Source organism: Zootermopsis nevadensis, unplaced genomic scaffold (genome assembly GCF_977971745.1).
Source record: "Zootermopsis nevadensis isolate Lab colony 2312 unplaced genomic scaffold, Znev_1.0 Znev_ptg000025l, whole genome shotgun sequence".
NCBI classification, from domain to species: domain Eukaryota; kingdom Metazoa; phylum Arthropoda; class Insecta; order Blattodea; family Termopsidae; genus Zootermopsis; species Zootermopsis nevadensis.
In genome coordinates this window covers 1,472,085-1,496,202 of record NW_028259157.1, presented here as the reverse complement: position 1 = coordinate 1,496,202, position 24,118 = coordinate 1,472,085, and the positions used below count along the sequence as shown (strand labels likewise).

General features: G+C 37.1%; 3 protein-coding genes across 5 annotated transcripts; 1 reads left to right on the top strand and 2 right to left on the bottom strand.

The window, feature by feature from the left end:
• Nucleotides 1-672: 672 nt before the first annotated feature.
• On the bottom strand, nucleotides 673-6,970 carry LOC110834254 (thioredoxin, mitochondrial). The gene has a single exon (XM_087355987.1). The coding sequence runs from the start codon at nucleotides 6,968-6,970 to the stop codon at nucleotides 6,470-6,472; it is 501 nt and encodes a 166-aa protein (XP_087212113.1). The 3' UTR covers nucleotides 673-6,469.
• Nucleotides 6,971-7,049: 79 nt separating this feature from the next.
• Nucleotides 7,050-8,715, bottom strand: LOC147872616 (transmembrane protein 218-like). The gene is made up of 3 exons (XM_087355988.1): nucleotides 8,641-8,715; nucleotides 8,307-8,510; nucleotides 7,050-7,190 (listed from the first exon to the last, which is right to left on the bottom strand). Exons 2-3 carry the CDS (start codon nucleotides 8,505-8,507, stop codon nucleotides 7,050-7,052), a joined length of 342 nt encoding a protein of 113 aa, XP_087212114.1. The 5' UTR covers nucleotides 8,508-8,510; nucleotides 8,641-8,715.
• LOC147872615 (mitochondrial import inner membrane translocase subunit TIM44-like) lies at nucleotides 8,666-17,142 on the top strand. Of its 3 annotated transcripts, none has more exons than XM_087355986.1 (6): nucleotides 8,666-8,810; nucleotides 9,004-9,120; nucleotides 11,614-11,777; nucleotides 12,639-12,772; nucleotides 14,717-14,990; nucleotides 15,916-16,155. In XM_087355986.1, the coding sequence occupies exons 1-6, from the start codon at nucleotides 8,808-8,810 to the stop codon at nucleotides 15,926-15,928; spliced, it is 705 nt and encodes a 234-aa protein (XP_087212112.1). In that variant the 5' UTR covers nucleotides 8,666-8,807; the 3' UTR covers nucleotides 15,929-16,155. The 3 variants fall into 3 exon arrangements, with proteins under 3 accessions (XP_087212112.1, XP_087212109.1, XP_087212110.1); XM_087355983.1 differs by lacking the exon at nucleotides 15,916-16,155 and adding an exon at nucleotides 16,275-17,142 and having other exon boundaries at nucleotides 8,672-8,810; XM_087355984.1 differs by lacking the exons at nucleotides 8,666-8,810; nucleotides 11,614-11,777; nucleotides 15,916-16,155 and adding an exon at nucleotides 16,275-17,142 and having other exon boundaries at nucleotides 9,046-9,120.
• Nucleotides 17,143-24,118: the final 6,976 nt, after the last annotated feature.

Genomic DNA, 24,118 nt, shown 5'->3' with positions numbered 1-24,118 from the left:
ACATTTACCTGCAATGAGGGCAGCTATAATCAATTACGTGTGTAATATATTATTATTGTTATCTGTCGCTTTATAACGGCATTGTCAATTATTAATGAATTAAAATGAAATAAAAGAAACAGGGCTGTGGTTTGACAGCTCGAACCCATCTGCACCAACGATCATAAATTCGTCAGCTGAATGTACGTATATACCCGGTGCTGGGTTTCAGGCAGCTGGTGATTAAACCAACATCTGGTTTTGGCTATGGGTGTTTGGGCGAGTTTTGTAACATCGTCAAGTCATTGATCCGGCTAATTCACTCAAGGTCATTCCAGCAAAGAAATCATTCACAATGAGTCATTCCATAGATAATGCCAACCTAATTCCTCAGCTCTAGTAAATCCATTGCATCTGAAATAGGAGAGGGGGTGGAATAAAACAAACGGATGTGCATTATGTAGCCATCACAGTGGCCAATTTTCCCAAAGCACATTGTAAAAAAAGACATAAATAAACTTACTGAACTGTAATGGAGTCATCCTATACAAATTTACATACAATTACTGTGAAAAGTGTTCTCCTTGTCCTTTCATTTCAAAGCTGATTAAAGTAAAATGTAGCCGCATCGGCACATAATAGCCATTTAAACGTGACCATCCTTCACGATGAACTTAGGAACTGTCATAAAACTTTGAATTCAACAGTAATTTTTATTGTTTTTATGCAATAAAACAAGAAATCATCACAGTTTGTAGCATCATTTGTTGCAATGTTCAGAAAATAAATATAATATACATTTCTTTGCCACAAAATAAAAATTCTTGTCATTTGTTTTTCTACAATTCACTTTCTCAATCAATGGTAAACAAACATTTAATCCCCAGCTTAATTGTTTTAAAATATTACTAGGCTTAATCAACTCTTACAAATACGCACATTGGTGGCCAGCAAGCCGAAGTATGGGCAGCGAGAACAAGGCTAGTATGAGGTGCCTTGCGCCCCCACACTTTCCATCTTCCCTGCCCCTCTTATTGTGACAGAGCTCAAGCCCACAGATATTCTGCGACCAGTATTATAGCTCTTCAGAAATTCTATGAAAGTTACTACCTTAAGACTAATGACTTATTTCACTCCTCTTAGCAACTGAATAATTCACGTATGATTTGAGGTTTTTACAGCGGTGAGTATGAAGATTTCTGTCTTCTCGGTTGTTGCGCTGTGTACACTGGTCGATGTTAACCAACGTTTCAGAGGTCACACTGCCTCTGTCATCGCCCTGATGACGGAGGCAGTATAACCTCTGAAACGTTGGTAAACATCTACCAGACTACACAGCGCAACAACCCAGAAGACAGAAATCTTCATACTCTGATGACGGAGGCAGTATGACTTCTGAAACGTTGGTAAACATCGACCAGACTACACAGCGCAACAACCCAGAAGACAGAAATATTCATACTCATCGCCTGATGATGCAGGCAGTATGACCTCTGAAACGTTGGTTAACATCGACCAGACTACAACGCGCAAGAACCCAGAAGACAGAAATCTGAATAATTCATGTTTGCCTATTCTTCTGGCGACATTTAATGGTACAACCCAGCAAGACCCGAGGAACAGTGAGCAGAATTTGTCACCTGCTGCATCGCTCAGAAATAGGGCAGTCCAGCCTTATCATAAACCCACGGCTCTGTGAAGACACGTCCTTCTGCACAGTTTGTTACGAAAAATATGTTTAGATGTATCTTCGACCTTAATACAACCATTTTTATATAAACCAAAAATGTTCAAATGTGTTTGTAATAAAATTAGATTTGTAGATTTTTACTGTGCAATGTGAAACAAACAGACTGGTCTTTTGAAAAACCGAAAGGCTGAGAAACACTGAACTACCGCGTACCCAACCCTTTGCCATGCATACCACAGAACGTAATTAATTTGAAACCTGAGCTGAAGTACATTTTTATTGTCATATATTTAAGGCTTTTTGTAACTACACAAACCAAGTACTCGACACAGCAGTTAAAAAAGCAGGGCAAGGATTAAGGAATATACAATCCAAAATAAATATTTACTGACGTCTAAAAAGACCAATTTGTTTTATCACTTACAGACTAGTTGAACATGTAATTACAGTATCACATACAATAAATTTTTTTGGTAACACAAAATATTTGATTCTAGAATATTAGCAAGACACAGGTTTTGAAATCTGTTGCATAATCATAAAAAAAAATTTAATTTGTATAGTAAACCGTCCATTTAATGCAATAAAAAAATTCCATCTTGACCAGGAATCAATTTATGATCACTTGCGTATGACTCCAGCATGTCAACCCATTAGCTAAATTACATTTCATTATCTGTACAGTCAAATTCTGTTGTAATGCAACACTTTGTCCACCAGGAATATTAGAATTGAATTGGGGGTAGTAATGAACTGAAACTGTCTTTTTTTTTACTCAGATGCATAAATTAATTTAAGAAGGCTTACCAACTTAGGACTAAGTTAGAAGGGAAGTCAACATTTTCACACAATTCAGTTCAACAATAAAACCAGTTACTTATTAAATCATGTTTAAATGAAGCCCATAGTAAAATGTGTACAGGTCTGATGCATTTTGTATTACAAACAGTCTAAAACAAGATCTTTTATGACCGCTTTGCTTCAGAATAAGCCATCACGAACGTCTATGAAAAGACAAGGATTGGAACTGAATGGGACACACGAACTGAATTAAACTGATGACGTTCGATAGGCAAGGTGAGAACATAAATATTGTTAATGCAAAGAAAACTAGGTACATGTTAATGTTTTGTCACCAGACTAAAGACAAAATCATTATGTAGCTAGTAGATCCCCCGAAAATGTGGCAAAGCTCAGATACTTGGAAACGACATTAACAAATCAGAATTTGTATACAGAAGGAAATTATGAGCAGACTAAATTCAGGGAATGCTTGGTACAATGCAGTTCAGAATATTTTGGCTCCCATCCATCAAGAAATAAAAGATTAATATATATAAACTATACTTATGTCTGTTGCTTTGTATGGGTGTGAATACTGGTCTGTCATGCAAATAGAAAAAGAACATGGATTGAAGTGTTTGAGAACAGGGTGCTTAGGAAAATGTGATCAATGGAGGATGAGGTGAGCGGGGCAAGTAGCATGGGGGAGATGAGAAATGCATACAAAATTTTGGTCAGGATAGGGACAGGTTCTTGTGAACAAGGTAACTGACATTCAGGTATCACAAAATTTTGGAAATTTCTTTAGAAGCTGAGTGTACTATCAGCTTTTCAATTACTCAAATGTAAAAGTTTGTGACTATGGTGCGTTTTTAAAATAAGAAGTTTTTTTTTGGATGTTTTCCATCATCTAATAAAATAATAAAATTGATCGACGTTTCGGAAACAGGACTCTATCTCCGTCTTCAGGTATACCTACTCCGTTGGGCCCAATCGATATCTCCGGACAAGGCAAAAGTGAAAGTCCTGGAATATAAGCCGATCAGAACAACATACAACTATGGGAAGTGAAAAGAAAAACATTCTCCGAAACAATTATAAAGCAAATATAAAAGTTAGGTGCCTGTGATGTAAGTAATGAAAAAACCAAAGTCCAGGAAACTAAGAAGCCAAAAAACTGACAATGAGAGTAATTGAATAAAATAGGAAATTGTTGAAGATCTAACAGTTCAACGAGCGAAATGCCAAAGGATCAAGTAAAAACAAGGACTCACATTTTCAATTACTCTTTTCCATGGAGTTAGACACTTATATTCCAGGGAGTTTGTATCGACTGGTATTGTATTAGACTGAATAACGCTTAAAAATAGATTTGTGTATTGGCACAGATGCTGGCAAATGGTGGTTAGCAGTGGTGACATTTTACCAGGGGATTATTTTAGAAATTATATAGGGAATTTCCTGTATTAACTAATTATAATATTAGTAACACATGATTTTTAAAGTTTCAATTAAAAGTTGTTTGTCTAATTAAGATAATAAAAATATACTTCCTTTTAAGATATTATCACTACTACAAACCACGCAAATTTATACCTATTTTTAAATTTGCGAACATTGTTCCTAATACAGTGAAGAAGGGCCGAACATCGACTTTGTAACAAATATGGAATATGATTTGAAGCTTTCACAGTGACGTAACTGTACCTGAAACATCGGTTTCATCTTTTAACTATCTGATGTGGTTGATCGCCTGAGATTTTATTGAAGATCATGAAAGTTCTGATGTTTATACTGCAATTACAGTAACTGCTGTAAAATGTAAATGTTTGATGTAACATTCAATAGTTTTGACGTAAGTATGTCTATATGAAAGGGTCAGTGTCATTCCGCAAAAAAGGTGTTACGAAAAAGCGACAGGAAAATGTGTAAGATGGTTACCTAGGAAACCACAACAATTTGTAAATATGGACTGACAACAATGGTCAGATTGCATGCATTGTTATGTTACCTAGGAAACGTCATCTGTTTACTCGGCATTGTTGTTACATTACTGCCGTCAACAATCCGCTTTCGTTATTGCGGAAAGAGCTGAGCTGTGAATCGCTTGTAGAAGATATTAGATAATTTTGTGCTGGTAAAAACGTTTTACAATGTCACAGGTACTTATCTAATGTTGCGTTAGTTTCTTGCATCATACTATGAACAAGATGTACACACCTATTGATGATTGTAAGAGATTTATTTTGAGTCATTTGAGAAATTATACAAAGATGTTTTCAGTTATGGCCACAGAAGATCCTAATACAGTGCCGATAATATTGACAGGAGATTTTGTTTTATGAAGGAGGAAAACAAAAGCTTTGTCACATTTATGGAGGAAACGTTTCGCTTAATGTTGATGTCAAATCCTCAATGTAGTACTACTAGATCAAAATCTTGTATATATATGGTGTTTGCACGATATGTTGATACTCTAAAATGTACAAATTTTATAACATATTTCAGCTACCACAGACCCATCTTAAGCGTAACTAATTCAAGGTAGGCAGTACTTTAATCAATTGTAAAGCATGTATAAAGAAAATATTTAGAATAAAGCCACTATATAAACTCCTTAACGTATAGACGTATTTACGTCAAATTCTCCGGAACCGTGGTTCCACTGTATCTTTTATACAGGGTTAAATAGGTAGTAACTATCATAAAAAAGTAACACTGTTCTTAGTTTTATGATTGTGTAGTATTTTAACACATGTGAGAAAGTACTGGATGATATTTCTGGGAATCAGAAACCAGTTAGTACGAGGCGCGTCCACAAAGTAAGTTTCCCACTCGTCCCACAGCTAGCAAACCTTATATTGCGCAAAGCGACTGTGCGTACGTGATCCTGAAGGAAAAGGATCATTTGGAGGATCTAGACACAGATAAGGATAATATCATAGTAGACATTAGGGAAAAAGTGTTGGAGAGTGTGTAACAGCTTCATCTGACTCGGGATAAGAAATGGTAGCAAAGATCTTGTAAAATGGTAATGAACCCTCAGTTTCCATAAAACGTGGGGAATTTCTTGAATATATATGAGAAAAATGACTCTGCTTCATGCAGTTAGTTAGTTAGTTACAAGGAAAAATATCTGTAAAGTAAAGGTGCAAAGAACACGTGTGAATTGTGTAATCTTGTATTGATTGCACATTTTCAGTCTTGTTTATGGTCTTCGGTGTTTGTCCTGTCAAATATTCACCACACAAAAATGTTTCAAACAAAATTAAATACAATTTACCGATACATAAATGTTATGTAGATGTATTAAGCATAAATGGGGAAGGTTTTCTTTTTAAATTTTACGGGACATTACCTTTCATCTAAGCGCATATTTATGAAATAAATAAAGATAATTTGGGGGGGGGGGGGAGTCAGTGTTGTAAATTACTTATGAAATGTGATGAAAACTGAGCTAAATTTTGGTATTATTGCTCAAATTCAGCATTTTCCTCAACAGAATGATGGAAACCATAAAAAGCTAAAGCCAAAGTAGTCGGTTATTTGACTCATACTTAAACCCGGGGTCTCTGGATATGAAGTCGGATTGCTAATCAGTACATTGCAGTCTGATGGTCTGATGCAGGGATTGAAAACTGCATTCCTGCAGAAGTGTTTCTGAGTGCCTGCGATAACGTTTACATAAGTAGCTGATAGAGTTAGTTCTGTCAATGCTTATGCCATGTTTTTTTATATTTGAGACACAGCTAAAGAAAATGAAACTAATGCTTACATAATATCCATATTAATGACCTCTTAATGATAAAAAGTAGTGTTTCTTAAGAGACAATTATCTTTTTGTGTAAGAGTATATGGTATTAATTTTAAATTTACATATCCTCATATTTGCCCTAACACAAAAAATGTTGGCAACCCCTGGGCTTGTATTGCAGAACTATTGTCCTATTTTAATGTTTGCAACCTGTGAATGTCTTATGTTTCAGAATCTCTTAATGTATCCACCTGTTCACCGTGTTATTCGTCTTGCTTTGATTTAATCGTTAATTTCTTAATCAAATTCTCAATCATATCTGCATCAACTAAACCAATAAACTTATCAACTACTAAACCATTTCTTACGGCAAGAACGGCTGGTACTGCCTTGACTTCAAAAGCGTGAACCAGTTCGGCATTGTTCTCTACGTCAATAACGGCAAGATGAATATCATTCATTGGCTCAACCAACTCTTTAAGTTTTGGAGACAAGATCTTACAGGGGTCACACCATTCTGCATGGAAGTTCACAATAACAGGAACATCGCTGTTCATGACCTTGTTAACAAAATCTTCACTGTTCTTTATCACAAAAGATTTTCTTACTTGGGAAGTGCTTGAAAAGTTGTTGGACATATTTTGTTTGCAGCAGAAGTTTGACATGGAGAACATATTTCTTGTTGCTCCCTGTATGGCCAGTGTTCTGGGTACACATCGCACAGCATTACTTAATGCATTTGCTAAAGTTGATGAATTCATCATTTTATGTAATTCGAGAATTCTACTCAACCATGACAAAGTGTTAATGAAGCTGCTGTCGTCAACGTGAAGAAACAGGCACTTACAGTTTCCACTGCTTAATCGGATGCGCGTGCTGCGGTTCCATCAGATGCGTGACGACAAAAATCAGGAATCCTATGGCAGCCGACAGTCCCAGCAGAATAACAAGAGATGTTCTCCAAACAAACAACAGGTCATACAACTGTAAAATATACAAACATACAAAATAAATACATGTTCATGTCACATAATTAGACAACAACAGTGTGAGTAGACTTTGTGCTTTCATGGCTGGAAATGAAGATGGTACATTTCTCTGAAACCTATCTACCTACAAGTCCACTCAGCATTATAACCCTGAACATAACATCCACATGTCAGCTGTGTCTTTAGTAAAGGTCACACAAGTAGTGGTGGCACCTAAATGCGCGATGCGTAAGCCGAGAGAGGGGAGTTCAGTAGTAGTGAGGGTCGCACAGCCTCAGCTACAGTGACGCACTGATCTAAACATAGCTAGAGCTACAAACCAACTGAAGCTAACACTCCTCTAGCGCGTGCTTCGGACGGGTCCATCTCATACGACCAAAATCAGTCCTTTGCGCAAGTGCCAGCACTTCTCACCCGACCTCTACCTCTTATTTTTAATATTAGCGTCAGTCTCAGTGGTCTAGTGAAGGGATTGCCAACCATTATCCCTAAGAAGTGTTTCTGATTTCCTGCAACAACTTTTAAATAAGCAGTTGATAGAGTTATTTCTGTCAATGCTTATGTCTAGTTTTCTTATATCTAAGATACAGTTAAATAATATGAAAAAAATTCTTACATAATATCTGTACTAATAGCCCCTTAATTGTAAAAAGTTGTTTTTTTAAACAGTAAATTTTATTTTTATGTAAATGTACACAGGGACTATTTTGAATTGAAACCTTATCCTTATTGCCCTAACCCAAATCATACATCTGTATAATGTTTTGTCATTCAAGATAAAAGAATGACCCCCAATATTCTACATAAAGTTTAAATCACGATGAAATTAAAATATTGGCAGCTTTGTAACTGCTGAGAACGGAAGCTATGTCCACATGACATTTTTGATATTGAATGACCTCCACAATAGGATACTAAAGTACTGACAAAAGTCACTGAACATTCTATATAAATATGATCAATCTTTTGATTACTAAATGCTCTTATATATTTGTTACTGATATCCGAACACAAAAGTTAAATATATACTTCAACATTTCTCGCAGCTGCACTAGACTTCTGTTAAGAAATAATGGAACCCAAACATACTAAAGAAAATACGAATATTTACCTTAAACACGGGTTTCTTGGGTATTTCTGATTCTCTAGGAATAAGAACCAGGATTAAAGTTACCACTGTAGCAATTGTAACTATTGCTGTGCCAACATGTTTATGGGTACGGTGGGAGATAATGCAAACGAGAATAGCAACGGCCCAAAGAGCTATAATGAGGAATAAACCAATTCCCACACCCAGTACACGGACCGTCATCACCTGAAATAGATAAAAAAAAAGCAACACGTTCGGTTCCAATGTACACAATATGCAGCAATGTTGCATGAGCAAGTGTACTATAATGTATGACTGTTCACACTAACAGTACCACCAACATCGACGAACATACCTTGAACGGCTAACCATAATTACATCGCACATTCTACCCAGAGCAGCCATGTTAAACTTGCGCCCAATCTTATATCAATTGTTTTGTCGTTTTAGTTTCAAAGTTGACCATTCATCAGGAATCGCGCTCTGGTACAGATAGAAATAGTCTTGTTGACCGAAGTCGAAATGGTATTACAATTAATTGAATATACTTATGACATATTTGTTAATATTTTGGAAAGGAATACATGTTACAGCAAGATAATACAACTTTTTGAAGTTACAAATCTCTGTGAAAAGCAAGTGACTATTTGTGAGGTTATGTTGTGAGATGATGTAAAAGAGGGTTTTGTGTACAACATCCTTGTGGTTCTGTTTCTAGTTTCGACAACGAATACTACACAAACCGGGGGAAGTGGCCACTAAGATTTATCATTTCACAAGAATATATTTACTACGGTACCCAGCAATTTCGCAGGTCGAATGTGGACATAATGCAGTGAGTTCACATACAGTAGTATGCATGATATGAGAATTGAATAACAGAGAAAGGACTTATCAAAGTAAAGATCCAAAAAGGACTTGTTCGGTGAACACCAACTCACTTAAATTATTTACATTACAAATGATGTAACACTGGTCCTTACTTTGGTAGTAATATGTCTTGAATCGCAGTTTGTTGTAATCTAAAACAAGCACATGTTGAATTCAACCAATATAAACTATTCTAACCTGTCCAATCCACGAATCCTGCTATCAAGTTTAATTTTTATTTAGGTTACTAGCCCCAATACAAACCATTCCAACTTAAATAATAAAAAAGTTCACCATATTATAACAGTATAAGTAGGATACCAGTACAGCCTATGTGCTGTATGCATGTTGAAGTGGTAGGAGATTGCATGATGTGAGTGCAAGAGAAAGCTACCTCTTGCCATATTTCTATGTTCTGCCTATCTAAAGTAAGATATTAAAAACTGGATTTTCTGTAACTACATTAAGGCTCAGAGTTATAGTTAAGCAGACAAGTTTGGCTTCAACAGTTTTGTATAATAGACACAGTAAAGATTTCATGCCACATTACATGACACTCAGCCATGTGGCTAATAAAAACACTGGTGTAAAGTAACCCATCATTACGTGCACCTCATCAGTACTACGGTACTCACAATAAGATTCCAAAACACTTAGTGTGAAGTCATTCTGCAAGTGTAATGATGAGTAGACTGTCTTTACTTTGATAACAATGACAAATACTGTTAATGATTTTTGTAGAACAATCGCTCTGTTTTGACCCTGAAGTATAAAAATAGGTGAACCTGGTCGTTGCGGAGTACTGTTAAAAGATTAATAGTATATCTAGAAGCGGGTTCATTTCATTTGCTCTTACAGTACTGTAAAATGATACTGGGTACTTAACTTTAGTATTAAACCATCAGATACAACATTTTATTATCTACACTATGTTTTGTTTACCACTGTACTACTGCTCCATAGAAGAATTTACCTCAACAAAAAATTCTTGGCTATTATAAATTCATGTAAGTAGTGGTGATGCTTTCTTGTGTAGTTGTTTTTGGGGTAATACTATAGTGGACTGAATTATGGTCATAACTGAGTAGTCTATATTTGTATTAGAAACAAGTATTCTATTTGTGCTATGACAGGTTCTTCATCCTTGGCTTTGGTTGATGAGGGATCTATAGAATGTAAATAAATTCTATTCTGTTCCCTGTACATTTTACCCCTAAACAACCATCATTAGGGGTTTCTTTAAAACCTTTAACAAGCTATAGGGTTTACATAAAGGTTGTACTCACTTATTATGTTCTAATCTGCAGTATTGTAACAAATTATATATGAATTTTGTTGCTCTTTGAAAGGTACAAAGGCAGTCTCTGATGAGGGGCTGAAACATGTAGGGAAATGAACAATGTATAAAGTGTAAATAATAAGAAGCTGTATCTATGGTTCAACAATGATGTCACCTTGGGTGATCAGCAACGTGAGAATGACACTGTAATCCAGTGTTTTGATGACTGTCTCCATCTATCCTGATGTTGGAGGCAGAGAGTCACAAAATGTTGGATTACAACACAGTCTTAACATGGCTGATTGTCCACAAAGACTTCAAATTTTAAAGGGTACTGGTTGCTTCTCTGTGCTGCTAATTCATCTTGTAAACGTAGTTAACATATTGTAGGGCAGGTTAAACGTGTAGTCTCGTGGGTCAGTCTGTATTAATCAGTAGTTTTTGAGGTGTTTAAGTTAAGTTATGTGAACCAGATTCAGTTTACCCATCTCTCACAGTTCTGCTTATTTATGCAGCCTTTCGTTGCTTCAGTGATTGGGGTGAACGTGGTATCGTTGGAGACTAGTTTGTTTTGCATGGGGTATGCACAGTTGTTTAATTACTGGTTTCTCACTGTAAAGGCTGCGTTTTGCTCCCAGGGCAGTCCACATGGGATTTGCAGTGGTCAGAGTGGTACTGCGACAAGTTTTTCGCCGAGTCCCTTGTCTATCTTCTGTCTACTGCTGCTCTATATTCACACATGGGGGGGGCGGATTTTGGGCCTCTTAACATCCAGTTTCACAGAGATGTAGTATCATCCCATTGTAACAGCTGCAATAACAAAATGTTTATGACAGTGCTTTTATTAATCATTTACATGGAACAGGCTGTCAAACAGTTTGGCAAGAAATTTTTACTAGCTTTAAAATTATTTGAACATATTTCTTATTTTGTATTCTGTAAACATGTGGTTTGTAGAGGTCTTGAATTTTGTATACTCGTGATTTTATAAAAACAAACAATGGATGTTTAAAAGATTTCAGTTGTTTTGTTGAATATTCAAGATATTCTTTTATCTCTGTTTATGTTGCATTCTGACATTTTCTTATGTTATCTACTTTCTTTATGCTATGGGCATCATGAAGCCAAACAAACATATATTGTAATTGTTGCCTTTTTGTCAATATTCTTCTTTCCTAGATTCGATATTTCTCTAGTCCAGCTCGCCGGCCAAACTTCTTGTCCCAGCTTCTGGAGAATATCAAACAGGACATGGCCAAGAATAAAGAAATGAAAGAGAGTCTTAAAAAATTCAGGGAAGAAGCAGAGAAACTGGAACAGTCTGAGGCTCTGCAAAAAGCCAGGTTGTGTAACGTATCAGTAATGTTTAAATTATCGCTTAAATAAAACTTACGATTGAATGTACCTTTCTTTTTTTTCTGCCCAGAGTTGATGTTATGCAAGTAAGGATAATTTAATTCATTCTTTCATTTAGGGAATGTGGGTTAATGATGGAGTAATTTTTAATCTTCATAACATAACTAACAAACTGCATGGTACAGCAAGGCCATCCTTGTGCAGTTGATTAAGTTAGTCGTGAAATTACTGCTGTTACGGAACCACAAGATGACATGCTCATTTTAACAAAATATCATCACTGGACATGATGTGGAGCCAGTTCAAATCATCACAACCTCTTTCTGTAAGATCCATTTTAATATTGTCTCATGTCTGTCTACGTCACTTATCCTGTAAGTACTCAAAAAGTGTGGCATGAAATTAAGATGGCTGTCTTCTGGGTTGTTGCGCCGTGTAGTTTGGTATGAGTTTATCGATGTTTCAGAGGTCCTTGCCCAGTGATGACTTGAAACATTAGTGAGCTGATACCAGACTACACGGCACAACAACTCAGAGGACAGACATAATCAGACTCACCGCTGTGAATACCTGAAATCCTACGTGGCATGAAATGTTTTGTGTGTTGAAAACTGGCAGTGTTACAAAATGTTAATATCTGGTAATATCAAATGATATTATTGGAAACTATGGACAAGGATAGAGCAGTAAATTATATTATTAAGATGTAACATAAATTACATTTAAAAAAACATGGAAAAAAGGGGAAACATAATTAACAATATAAACTCATGTTTTTGTAAGAACATAGTTGTGCGTTGTTAATTTAATATTGTATGTATATTTTAATAAAAGTATTTCACTTACAGGCAGAAATTTCAGTCAGTTGAATCAGAGGCTTCAAGAGGATCTGAGGTGTTGAAGGATACACTTGGGTCTCTCAAGGGAAAGGTACAAGAAGCTTTGGAGGAAGCAAGTAAATCTGACATTGCCAAGAAAGCTGGTTAGTGTTAACTGTGGCTGTCGTGTGAATCTGCTTTGTGGTAGTTTATTTATGTGAACTTGATAGGAATTGTAAGATTTGAGGTTTTCACAGTGGTGAGTATGAAGATTTCTGTCTTTTGGGTTGTTGTACCATGTAGTCTGGTAGATATTTACCAACATTTCAGAGGTGATGAATCGCCCTGATGACGGAGGCAGTGTGACCTCTGAAACGTTCGACCAGGCTTCACAGCGCAACAACCCAGAAGACAGAAATCTTTATAGGAATTGTAGAAATTGCAATTCAATATGCAGAGTTGGAAGGTGGAGTGCCAAGTGAATTACGGGTGAGACAGCGACTGAGCAGTGTGTCCACCTGAGTGACACTGGAAGATCAGTACAGTGACTACAGGTAGCTCTCGGTTTACAAACATTCGCTATAATTTACGTCACAATTCAAAATTTCGTAAAGTCTCCAATAGATAGAGTTTCTTATAAAATGAAATGCCAAATGTATAGTGAACATAATTGTAAGATTTAAATAAATAAACTTTTAAAAAATATATTTGATACAATAATTATCAGAAAATTATTATCTGATAATTATACTGAACTGTTCTTGGTTAATAAAACTAATCTAGCCAGTAAAAAGACGTTGGTTTACATGCCATGCCACGCCACGTAGAATGTTTTCTCACATAACGCATACATACATTATAATAAAACGTATTGTATAGACCATTCGATGTTTGGTACATGGTTTTAGTGCTTTAAAATGGCTGCTAATGTATGCGAAACATATCGTAAAAGCTCAGGAATGCAAGATACACGTAACAAACAAAAACGTAAAATGAACGTCTTGAAACGGAATTTGTTCGTAAACCGAGAGTTGCCTGTATTATGATATATTGAAGAGAACATCTGTATCCAGATAATCATGATTGACTTTGAAGCAACAGACATTAATGCAGCTAATAATGTATTGTAATAATGTGAAATAAATATCTTGTGTTTTTGATGACAGAATGCACTGTGTAATCACAGAATACATTGCAATACATTTATGTAAGGTGTTTTGGGGTAACTTATGGGACACATCAGCTATTGGCGTATGCTGATGATGTTAATTTATTGGGGGACGATATAAATACAATAAAGAGGAACACAAAAGTTTTACTAGAACCTAGTAGGCAGGTGGGGCTAGAAGTAAATTCAGAAAAAACTATGTACATGTTAGTATCTCATCAGCAGACAGGTGGGAAAAATCATATTAGGGTGGCTAATAAATCCTTTGAAAGTGAAATATTCGGCAACAACAAAAACAAACCAAAATGATATTAACTCTGAAGGAGGAACACAAATTGCAGGTGTTTGAGAATAGGATGTTGAGGAGGATATTTGGGCCTAAGAGGGAATATGATGGGGCATGGAGAAAACTGCATAATGATGAGCTTAAAAATCTGCACTCCTCCAATATTGTCAGGGTGATTAAGTCGAGAAGAATGAGATCGGCGGGGCATGTAGCGCGCATGGATGGGACAAGAGGTGTGCACCGGGTATTGGTTGGGAAGCCTGAGGGGAAGAGATTGCTGGGGAGACCTAGACGTAGATGGGAGGATAATCTCAGGCGGGATCTATGGGAGATAGGAGTTGAAGGAGACTGGATTTTGTTGGCCCAGGGCAGGGTCCGGTGGAGGGCTTTGGTTAATTCGGTGATGAACCTTTGGGTTCGGTAAGCCATCTAGTTAGTTAGTTTTATCATCACTTACTTTGTTAGCATAATTTTAATATTGATGGTGAACAGGTGAAATAAACTTGTAAAAATTAATTATACTTTAATGGAAGTTATACAATGCATCAGAAATCCTCTATTGTTTTGTAATGCACTTCCAGATATTGTCTGTGCTTCTGCATTTCATATTTAAATGCTAATAATCCTTAACTTTGTTTTTAATCATCCTTGCAGGACAGCTGACAGAAGGACTGGGCAAGACAGCACGTGAAGCTGCAGAGACTCTGTCAGAACAAAGTCAGAAATTGGGTAAAACTGGAGCCTTCCAGACTGTCTCTGAGACAGCTAAAATAGTGAAAAAAGAGCTGGATGAGGGCGGGATACACGCGCACGTGTATCGTCCACCGGCTCGACTCCGAAAAAGGGTCGAGACTTCAGAAGACGTGGATGATAAAGTCATTGAACCAAACACAAAGGCAACAGGGATGGAACTTCATAAGGATTCAAAGTAATATTACTGGCACAGTCTAGTTGTGGTTCACACTCTGTGGTCTGTAAATTTAAGTATTTTTAATTTTAAGGTTGCTTTCTGGGAAGAACAACCTTATAGTGAGATCATGTCTGTTTCAACTTTTAATGAATTACATTTTCTTGTGTATCATTTAGAATTTTATTGTGATTTTGCAAATGTGTATTTTCATCATTGACTAATAACTTTTGAATCACTGGCACTGTTGTCATATTTAATACTGAGATCATGCCTTTACCTGTGATCTTGATACCATATTTTTCTGTAATAGTTACTTCAGTAACTCTAAGATGGCGATTTTGAAGAAAGTTTAAATGTAGACAGAGGTAACAGAAACCAGCCTTCATTAGTAGAGGTGTTTCAGTTTGTGATTTCTGGATTTCCACAATACATGACCGCAAGGCATTTGTTAGACGAAACATGTCTGGGAGCAGTCTCTCTTTCGAATGTATCAGTTTGTAAGCCTTTCTAATATAATCTGTTGGCACTGTATATTTGATCCAATTTCAAGTTTCTTCTTCTACAAATTTCTGAAATTTTATGTGAAACATATTGGCTACGCCATGATTGGCCATGCCTTTCTCTGTACAGGAATCTCGTGAACACTGTATCACTGCTAGATTCTGGTCAGCCATCCAATGGATGCACTGAATTCACCTTCTAAACCCAATGCTTCATGAAGTACTTGGCTTTCTGTGCACACAAGGGATAAGACACTGGTGTTCCTTCTGCTCGCTTCTGGTTGCACTACTGAAGGAGGTCAAAATCCACATCTTTGTAAAAACACTTTTTCATATTCTTGCAGTTGGAAGGTCACCTATTTCTGTCGCCAATTTCCCATTCTCGAATTTTTAAAATTAACTTCACCATTTGTTTCACTGTACAATTTTCTTATGTTTTTCAGAGATTCTTCTTAGGATTCACGAGTGTTGACTACTGTATTACTTTTTCCTGACGCACAGTACAGCGCAACAGAACTGACTGTAAGACACTAATATTTTAAAAGACTAGGTACCTATAGGATCCCCTCTCTACACCACCGTGACCCCTGGAACAAACCCCGCATCCCACCACTGATATCACCATAAAGCAACAAAAGAAGAAGGTATTCTTTGACCATATTCAACCATAAACGCCCCAAACAGACAATATGATTGTGAAAGAGGACGAAAGTCTAGTTTATGCATACTGCACATGTATAATAAGGAGTTTAATATATTTTTTTCATGTTATAATAATGCCAAATTGTGATATTATTTTCAGGTTTTATCAGAACTGGCAGAATTTCAAAGATAATAATCCTTACGTGAACAAAGTACTCGACTGGAAGATAAAATATGATGAAAGTGACAATCCAGTGATAAGAGCATCTCGTCTTCTTACCGATAAGGTGTCGGATATCGTGGGTGGCCTCTTCCAGAAAACGGAGCTGTCAGAAACGCTGACCGAGATCTGCAAACTTGATCCTAGCTTTGATAAAATTAAATTTCTGCGGGACTGTGAGCAAGACATTATTCCAAATATATTAGAAGCAATTGTACAAGGTGACTTAGAAATCCTTCGAGATTGGTGTTACGAAGCTCCATTTAATTTATTGGCTACTCCTATAAGACAAGCCGCTGCTGCTGGTTATCAATTAGATTCAAAAATATTGGACATTGACAATGTAGATTTAGCAATGGGGAAGGTTATGGATCAAGGACCTGTGCTAATTGTGACTTTCACTTCGCAACAGATTCTCTGTGCACGTGATAATAAAAATAATGTAGTAGAAGGTGATCCAGATAAAATTTTGAGAGTCCATTATGTGTGGGTTCTTTGTAGAGATCGTGCCGAAGTAAACCCAAGAGCAGCGTGGAAGTTACTGGATCTGTCGGCAAGCAGCACTGAACAATTTGTTTAATAAATGCAAGTGAGAAAAATTAGTGTTGATACTGTATATCCATTTCCAAAAATTAGGTTGCTGTAAATATTATACATCAATGTAATAATCTGATCTAGTTTTTGACATTTAACATTTTTTTGGCCTGTTTTACCTTCTGTTCACATGTTCAAAATTGTTGTCCTTTTAAAAATGTGTTACTTAAAAGAACTAATCTGAAAAAAGTTACTAATAAAAATTTTAAAATTATGCTGTAGGTATGTGCCAGTAGTTTAACCCTTTGAAGCCCATAAATCATGATGAAATACGCTCAGGCTACAAGCCGTGTCAGGTGGCAGAATGGCGAACAAACCAAATCTTCTGCCAACGTTTCGAGAACCATCTCTGTTCTCATCATCTGGGTTGCACGCCAGATGGTTCTCAAAACGCTGGCAGAAGATTTGGTTTGTTCAGCATTCAGCCACCTGATGCAGCTTGTAGCCCGAGAGTATTTAATCAATTTCAGTCGCCGTGAAGCTTCATCCCATAAATCATATTTAAAAATTCAGTTCTTACCTCAAAGAAAACAGTACATATAGGAAAATCACTGTTTATTCTGAGGATGATACAGAACCCGCAAATAAACTGTGGACAAAATGCAAATTTACCGAGTGTCGGAACAGATGGTCCACAAAGGTGTCACTGGGCTTTAAAAGGTTACAATTCAAAATAATTACAAATTTAATGAACATCTGATTGGATCTGGGTTCTGAGTTTTAAGAAGAAAAAAAGCCATTTTCCAGTTCACATGTGAACTAAAAGCCTATATATATATATATATATATATATGAACCAGATTAATCCAGTCCACACTTTCCCACACCATTTCTTTAAGATCCATTTCCATCAATATTTAGGTCTTACAAGTGGATTTTTCACTTCAGATATTTCTGAGCAAAATATGGAATGCACTTCTCATTGCTCGTATACATTCTACATGCCCAGTCCATCTTATCCTCCTTGATTTGATTGGTTTATTAATATCTGTCAAAGAATGGAAGTTATGAAACTTCTCATCAAAACTTCCTCCCTCTTAGGCCCTGATATTCTCCCCCATCACCATTCTCGCACCCCCAACCTATGTTCAGTTTTTTTAATGTATGAGACGAAGTTGTATGCCCTTAGAAAACAGGTAACACTGTAATACAGGTATTGTATTTTTTTAATCTTTAGATAGAAAATCAAGAAGCAACAGAGTCTGGCCTGCATTAATCTGCTTTTAATTTATTCATGAATGCAATTTTGATCTTTTCCTATCATTCACAAATATTTGCATTTAGTCTTATTTTTTAAAGGTTTATTAGCTTCATCGTAATCCATTTTGATGATTAGACACAAATGTATAAATGTTGGTTTTCTGGGTTGTAATGCCGTATGAACTTGCAAGTAGATACATTCTTGGAGGAACATACTGCCTCCACCATCATGGCTTAAGTGTGTATGTAAATACTAATTCTTCAGAAGAACATACTGACTCCATTCTTCAGCCCTGAAGATGGAGCCAATATGTTCCTCCAAAATGTTTGTATCTTCTAACAAAGTTCACATGGTGTTAACAACCAAAAAGGCTAACATCAAAACATCTTTACCACTGTGAGAACATCTATGTTAGATTTAACTGTAACTTATGTATTTACTTTGAGACTAACCTCCTTACAGGGGACATGAAATAACTTCAAGCTTGAACCGTCACAGCAAATTGTCAAAACGTCTGTCTGAACATAACAAAATTTTTTCCCCTTTTAATTTCAACACTGTCAGCAGCATTTTGATAGACTGGCCTTTACACTACACTGTGGTTTGCAAATCAAAGAACTATAAAACACCAGCGAGGTACAGGCCTTACCTCACACATGCTACTTCTACAGCCTAAACATAATAATTTTACATCCGACAGTACAAGGAAGAACTGGGTTACCTCTGTCCATTATGTGCTATCACTTTCCAGTCTTCCCCTCTCCCACTTGTGTATTTGTAATGGTTGACGAAGTCAGCAGTTATTTTGCATCCACTGTGCTGGCATCTAATAGGGCTTGTTTTTTCCTAACAAATTAATGTCAGCAGCACAGACTAGAACCTGGTGTCTCCCACTCAATTCTGGTCCTGCCTGATTTTCTTCAGTTTTCCTAATGGTATATTCTAAAACAAAGTTGAAAACCAGTGCTGATAAAGCCTTTTCTTTTAGAAGACCATTCTGAATAGAAAATGACTGGACATGACAGTTGAGTGGTCCTGCTTCATATCTGGGAAGATCTGGGTTCAAATCTCAGCCCAGAGAATGACTATCTCGACAGGTTTCTCATGGCAAATGCTGAGAAAGCTTGTAGAAAATACAATTTTTTCCCTTCGCTATTCTTTCTAATACAAAATTCATTAACTATCCTATCATCTGACACTACATAGTCTCAGCTGCTGACAGTATCATTAAATAAACCATAAATAAATAAGTAAATAAACAAACAGAAAATGCATGATACATACATTTGCCTACACAGACTTTTATAGACTTCATTTAATTAGGTTCATGGATGTTCCAAATTCAGTTGCGATATTGTGTAATTCTCTCCTAATTGAATAACAGGATTTTTTCTACAGCACATGTTTTTTTTTTCAGTACCTATCAAAAACAATATGTGATCAATCTATTAAATTCTGAATTCTCATTTTCAATTCAAAATAATTTTGTCTACATTTAGTCAGTAAAATTCAGAAGTAAATGAAATATTGGTCTTCTGGTTGCCATTTTTTTAATAAACAGATTTTGTCATCGTTTTATATTAATAAAATATAAGCAAAACCATGGTAATGCTATGAGGGCTTTCTCAGTACATGAAGAGCATCATTTTAAGAACTGCAGTTAACCACTGGATTTAGTGGTCTCTGGGGTGGGATCAATAAAAAAAAATTCAAACACTTCATAGTTATAAATTAAAATTAGTCATTGTTAGCATTAAAATTACACAAGAAATGACATCAGACTGTGTTAAGTGGGTCCCTTATCATCATGTCATGTGGAAAAGGCCTCCAGATATGAAGAGTACCTGAAAGTATATTGAATAAGCAGCTGTGGACAGCCAACAAGGGATGTTTCTTCAGCTTGGAGGTTGGACTTGAAGCTAACAACTACCTACCATAGAAAATCAGACAGGATTTTTTGTACAGAAGGGAATCACATCAGCAATTAAGAGGGCAGACTTTATTAGCGTCAGAAGCCATATATATATATATATAACACAAAGAGGCAGTTCGTGTGATATTACAATGAATACATGTAGCAACTGAGGATAACCGAGATGATACAATTTCTATGAGGAACTACAATATGTATTTGATCGACTTCCTAAGTACCACGTGAAAGTTGTAAGGAGATTTCAATACAAATGTGAAGAGAAGATATTTTCAAACTGAAAATTTGGAATGAGAGTTTACATGAAACTAGTAATGATAATGGGGACAGAGTAGTAAACTTTACCACATAAAAATATCTAGCTGTTAAGAGCATACAGAATATAAGATTTGAGGTTTTCACAGCGGTGAGTATGAAGTTATCCGTCTTCTGGGTTGTTGCGCTGTGTAGTCTGGTCAATGTTAACCAACGTTTCAGAGGTCATACTGCCTCCGTCATCGCCCTGATGACGGAGGCAGTATGACCTCCGAAACGTTGGTTAACATCGACAAGACTACACAGCGCAACAACCCAGAAGACAGAAATCTTCATACTCATCGCCCTGATGACGGAGGCAATATGACCTCTGAAACGTTGGTTAACATCGACCAGACTACACAGCGCAACAACCCAGAAGACAGAAATCTTCATACTCATCGCCCTGATGACGGAGGCAGTATGACCTCTGAAACGTTGGTTAACATCGACCAGACCATACAGCGCAACAACCCAGAAGACGCAAATCTTCAGCATACAGAATGTTCCCACATGGCAAAATTCATAAATACACTTAGACTTGACAGAAAGACAAAGTCAGATTCGTCACGTCTTGACAGAAGGAAGACAACACTCAAGTGTACTTCATGTCTGATATTCTAAAGGGGCTGTGTCAGTGACCACTATTTGGTAGAAGCAAAATTTTTGGAGGCTGTTAAGTAAACAAGAAACAAAAATTTGACAAGAGATTTCATCTCAAGCAGCTAAACAATGCAGAAGGAACAATAAAATTAAAGTGAAGCTGTCCCAGTATACACCATAAGACACTTGGGGGAAGAGGCAGTATAGCTGTATAGCTCCTACTCATTCTTAACCTCGGCACTTGATGGGGGTGAGTGGATAGCATCACATCCCGGCTCCGCTTTACCCCCAGGAAAGGACACTGGTACCCATTGGGAGGCTGGGTGGGCCTCAGAGCTGGTCTGGAAGCAGAGGCTAGAGGAAAAATCCTCTGCTGCCCCCGCCGGGGATCGAATCCCAGTCGTCCAGTCCGTAGTCAGTCACTACACTGAATAAGCTAAAGGAACAATATCAGATAAAAATCTCAAAACTGGTTTGCAGCAATGGAAAACTTGGATGATGATGTGGAAATCAACTGAGCTTGGGAGAAACATCAAGCTTTCAGTCAAAGAGAGTCTAGGTCATTACAAGTTAAAGCAGCAAAAACCATCGTTTGATGAACAATGGTAAGAGTTATTAGATAAAAGGAAACAGATTAAATTGCAGTGGTTGCAGAATATGGACAGTGTGAGATGATAAGGCACCAGAACTTCCAAGGATCAAAGAATGGGAATATCTGAAGGACAAAATTAAAGACCTGTGACACAAACAGAACAGAAATATTACAGATCTGCATACAGGCATAAATGAATTTGAAAAGGGTTACCACCCTGGGACTTTTATTAAAACATAAGAATGTGGCCTGATTGTCTATTCCCACATTGTTAGGTGGAAGAATTACTTTTGCCAGCTAAATAAAGCACACAGGGTTTATGATATAAAGCAAACTGAGCTGTTAGTACCTGATCTTATATACGAGGCTCGTCCACAAAGTAAGTTTCCCTGGGGCCGTTTACAGAAACAAAACACAATTTCATGGAAATATTTATTGCAACAGATACAGCAAGTGTTCAGCTATTTTTCAACATATTCGCCACCGGAATTGAGACATTTGTCATACCGTGGGACCAACTTTTGAATACCTGTGTCGTAGAAGTCTGCCGCCTGGGATTGGAACCACTGTGTGACAACCATCTCCGCCTCTCTGTCATTCTCAAAACGCTGACGCTGACCGGACAGGAATTTCTTGAGGTGTAGGAAAAGATGGAAATCACTGGGAGCGAGGTCCGGGCTGTAGGGTGAATGATTAAACACCTCCCAGCTGAACTCCTGCAGGAGACTCGCTGTCCGTCGAGCCGTGTGCGGCCTAGCGTTATCACTGACCGCACTTCACAGTCGGCGGGAGCTGGAATAAGAACCTCCATCTTCAACAGCTGCAACGATGCTACTGTGAGAACGCGGGAAGTACCGTTAGTGCATGCGCCATGCTACGTCATTGCTCTATCACGTACGCACAGTCGCTTCGCGCAATATAAGGTTTGCTAGCTGTGGGACGAGTGGGAAACTTACTTTTGGGACGCGCCTCGTAATTAGGCTAATTAAAATGTACATTTAAATGTAATGTACAGTGAAGTTTGTATAGGTGAACATTTGTCTGACCCTTTTTCCTATTCACAATGGTCTGAAACAAGATGCTTTATCATCATTGCTTTCAACTTCGCCTTAAAATACACGATCATGAAGGATTTGAATTGAATGAGACACATCAACTTCTGGTCTGTGTGGATAACCTTAATTGGCAGGTGAGAACATAAGTATCACAAAGAAAAACACAGAAGCTCTATTAGATGCTAGTAAGGCAGTTGATCTAGAGGTAAACGTAGAGAAGACTGAGTACGTCTGCCACCAGACTGCGGGACAAGACGTACATAAAGGTAGCTGATAAATCTTTTGAAAATGTGGGAAGTCGAGATATTTGGGTATGGCAGTAACAAGCTGAAATTGCATTCATGAGGAAATTCATAGACAAAGTTTAGGGATGGCCTGCTAACACACAGTTCAGAATGTGTTGTGGGAGCAGCAGAATATTTGTGCAAGGTGACAGGATGGGAAGAAAAACTGCATAAGTAGGATTTGAGGTTTTCCTGATAATGGAGGCAGCAAGGACCTCTGAAACGTCAGTAACCTTCTACCAGTCTGCATGGCACAACAACCCAGAAGACGACCATCTTCAATTGCATAATGCTCTTCACAAGATATTATTACAATGATAAAATGGGGAGATGGAATATGTGAACAAAATTTTGGGAAGGAAGTCTTAAAACAGTGCTTCCCAAACCTGGGTAAAAGTGGTTTTTCTTTGGGTAATGACACACCTCAGAATACACATTAAAATTTACCATAATTTCCAACATGAAGTGGTTAGCTCAGCTTAGTTACTTAGTTGATATTTTCTCTCACATGAATGCACTTAATCTGCAACTTCAAGGAAAAAAAGAAAATATGATTTCTGCAAGTGAAGAAATAACAGCATTTCAAGAAAAGCTCGAGTATTGGCTAAAAAAGGCAGAGCAACATAAAATTGCATCCTTCCCCACCCTTTCTTTGTTCTTGGAGGATGCTGATGGGGTTGATTTCAGTGAAATCAAGGATGACGTGATCACCCACTTAACAGAACTATCTTTGCGTTTCAAGAAATACTTTCCTGAACTAGAAAGGTCTATATATCAGTGGATTGTAAACCAATTTCTGTGTGACTTGACTGAAATCCCCAATAGTGTTAATGGTTTTGCAGAGTAAATGATAAAGCTTAGGTCAAGCAGTCAGTGCAAAATGTTATTTGAAGAAAAAATGGACCATTTGGAGTCTTTCTGGTTAAGACTTCACGATGAATATCCTGTGGTAGCTGGGGAGGCCGTGATGCAATTATTGCAGTTTCCGAGCACCTATATGTGTGAAGTAGGATTTTCCACTCTTGCCTTCATAAAGAGCACGAAACGAAACTGTTTGCGGAACCCCCAATACGATTTGAGATGTGCTCTGTCTCCAATTCCTCCCAATGTTTCGGAACTAGTAAATAATATGGAGCTGTGGCATTTTACTCATTAGCTGGGACCTGGGTGATTACCAAATTTTTTGTGGCTGCTAAAATGTTTAGAGATGTTTAAAATAAAGACATTGCGT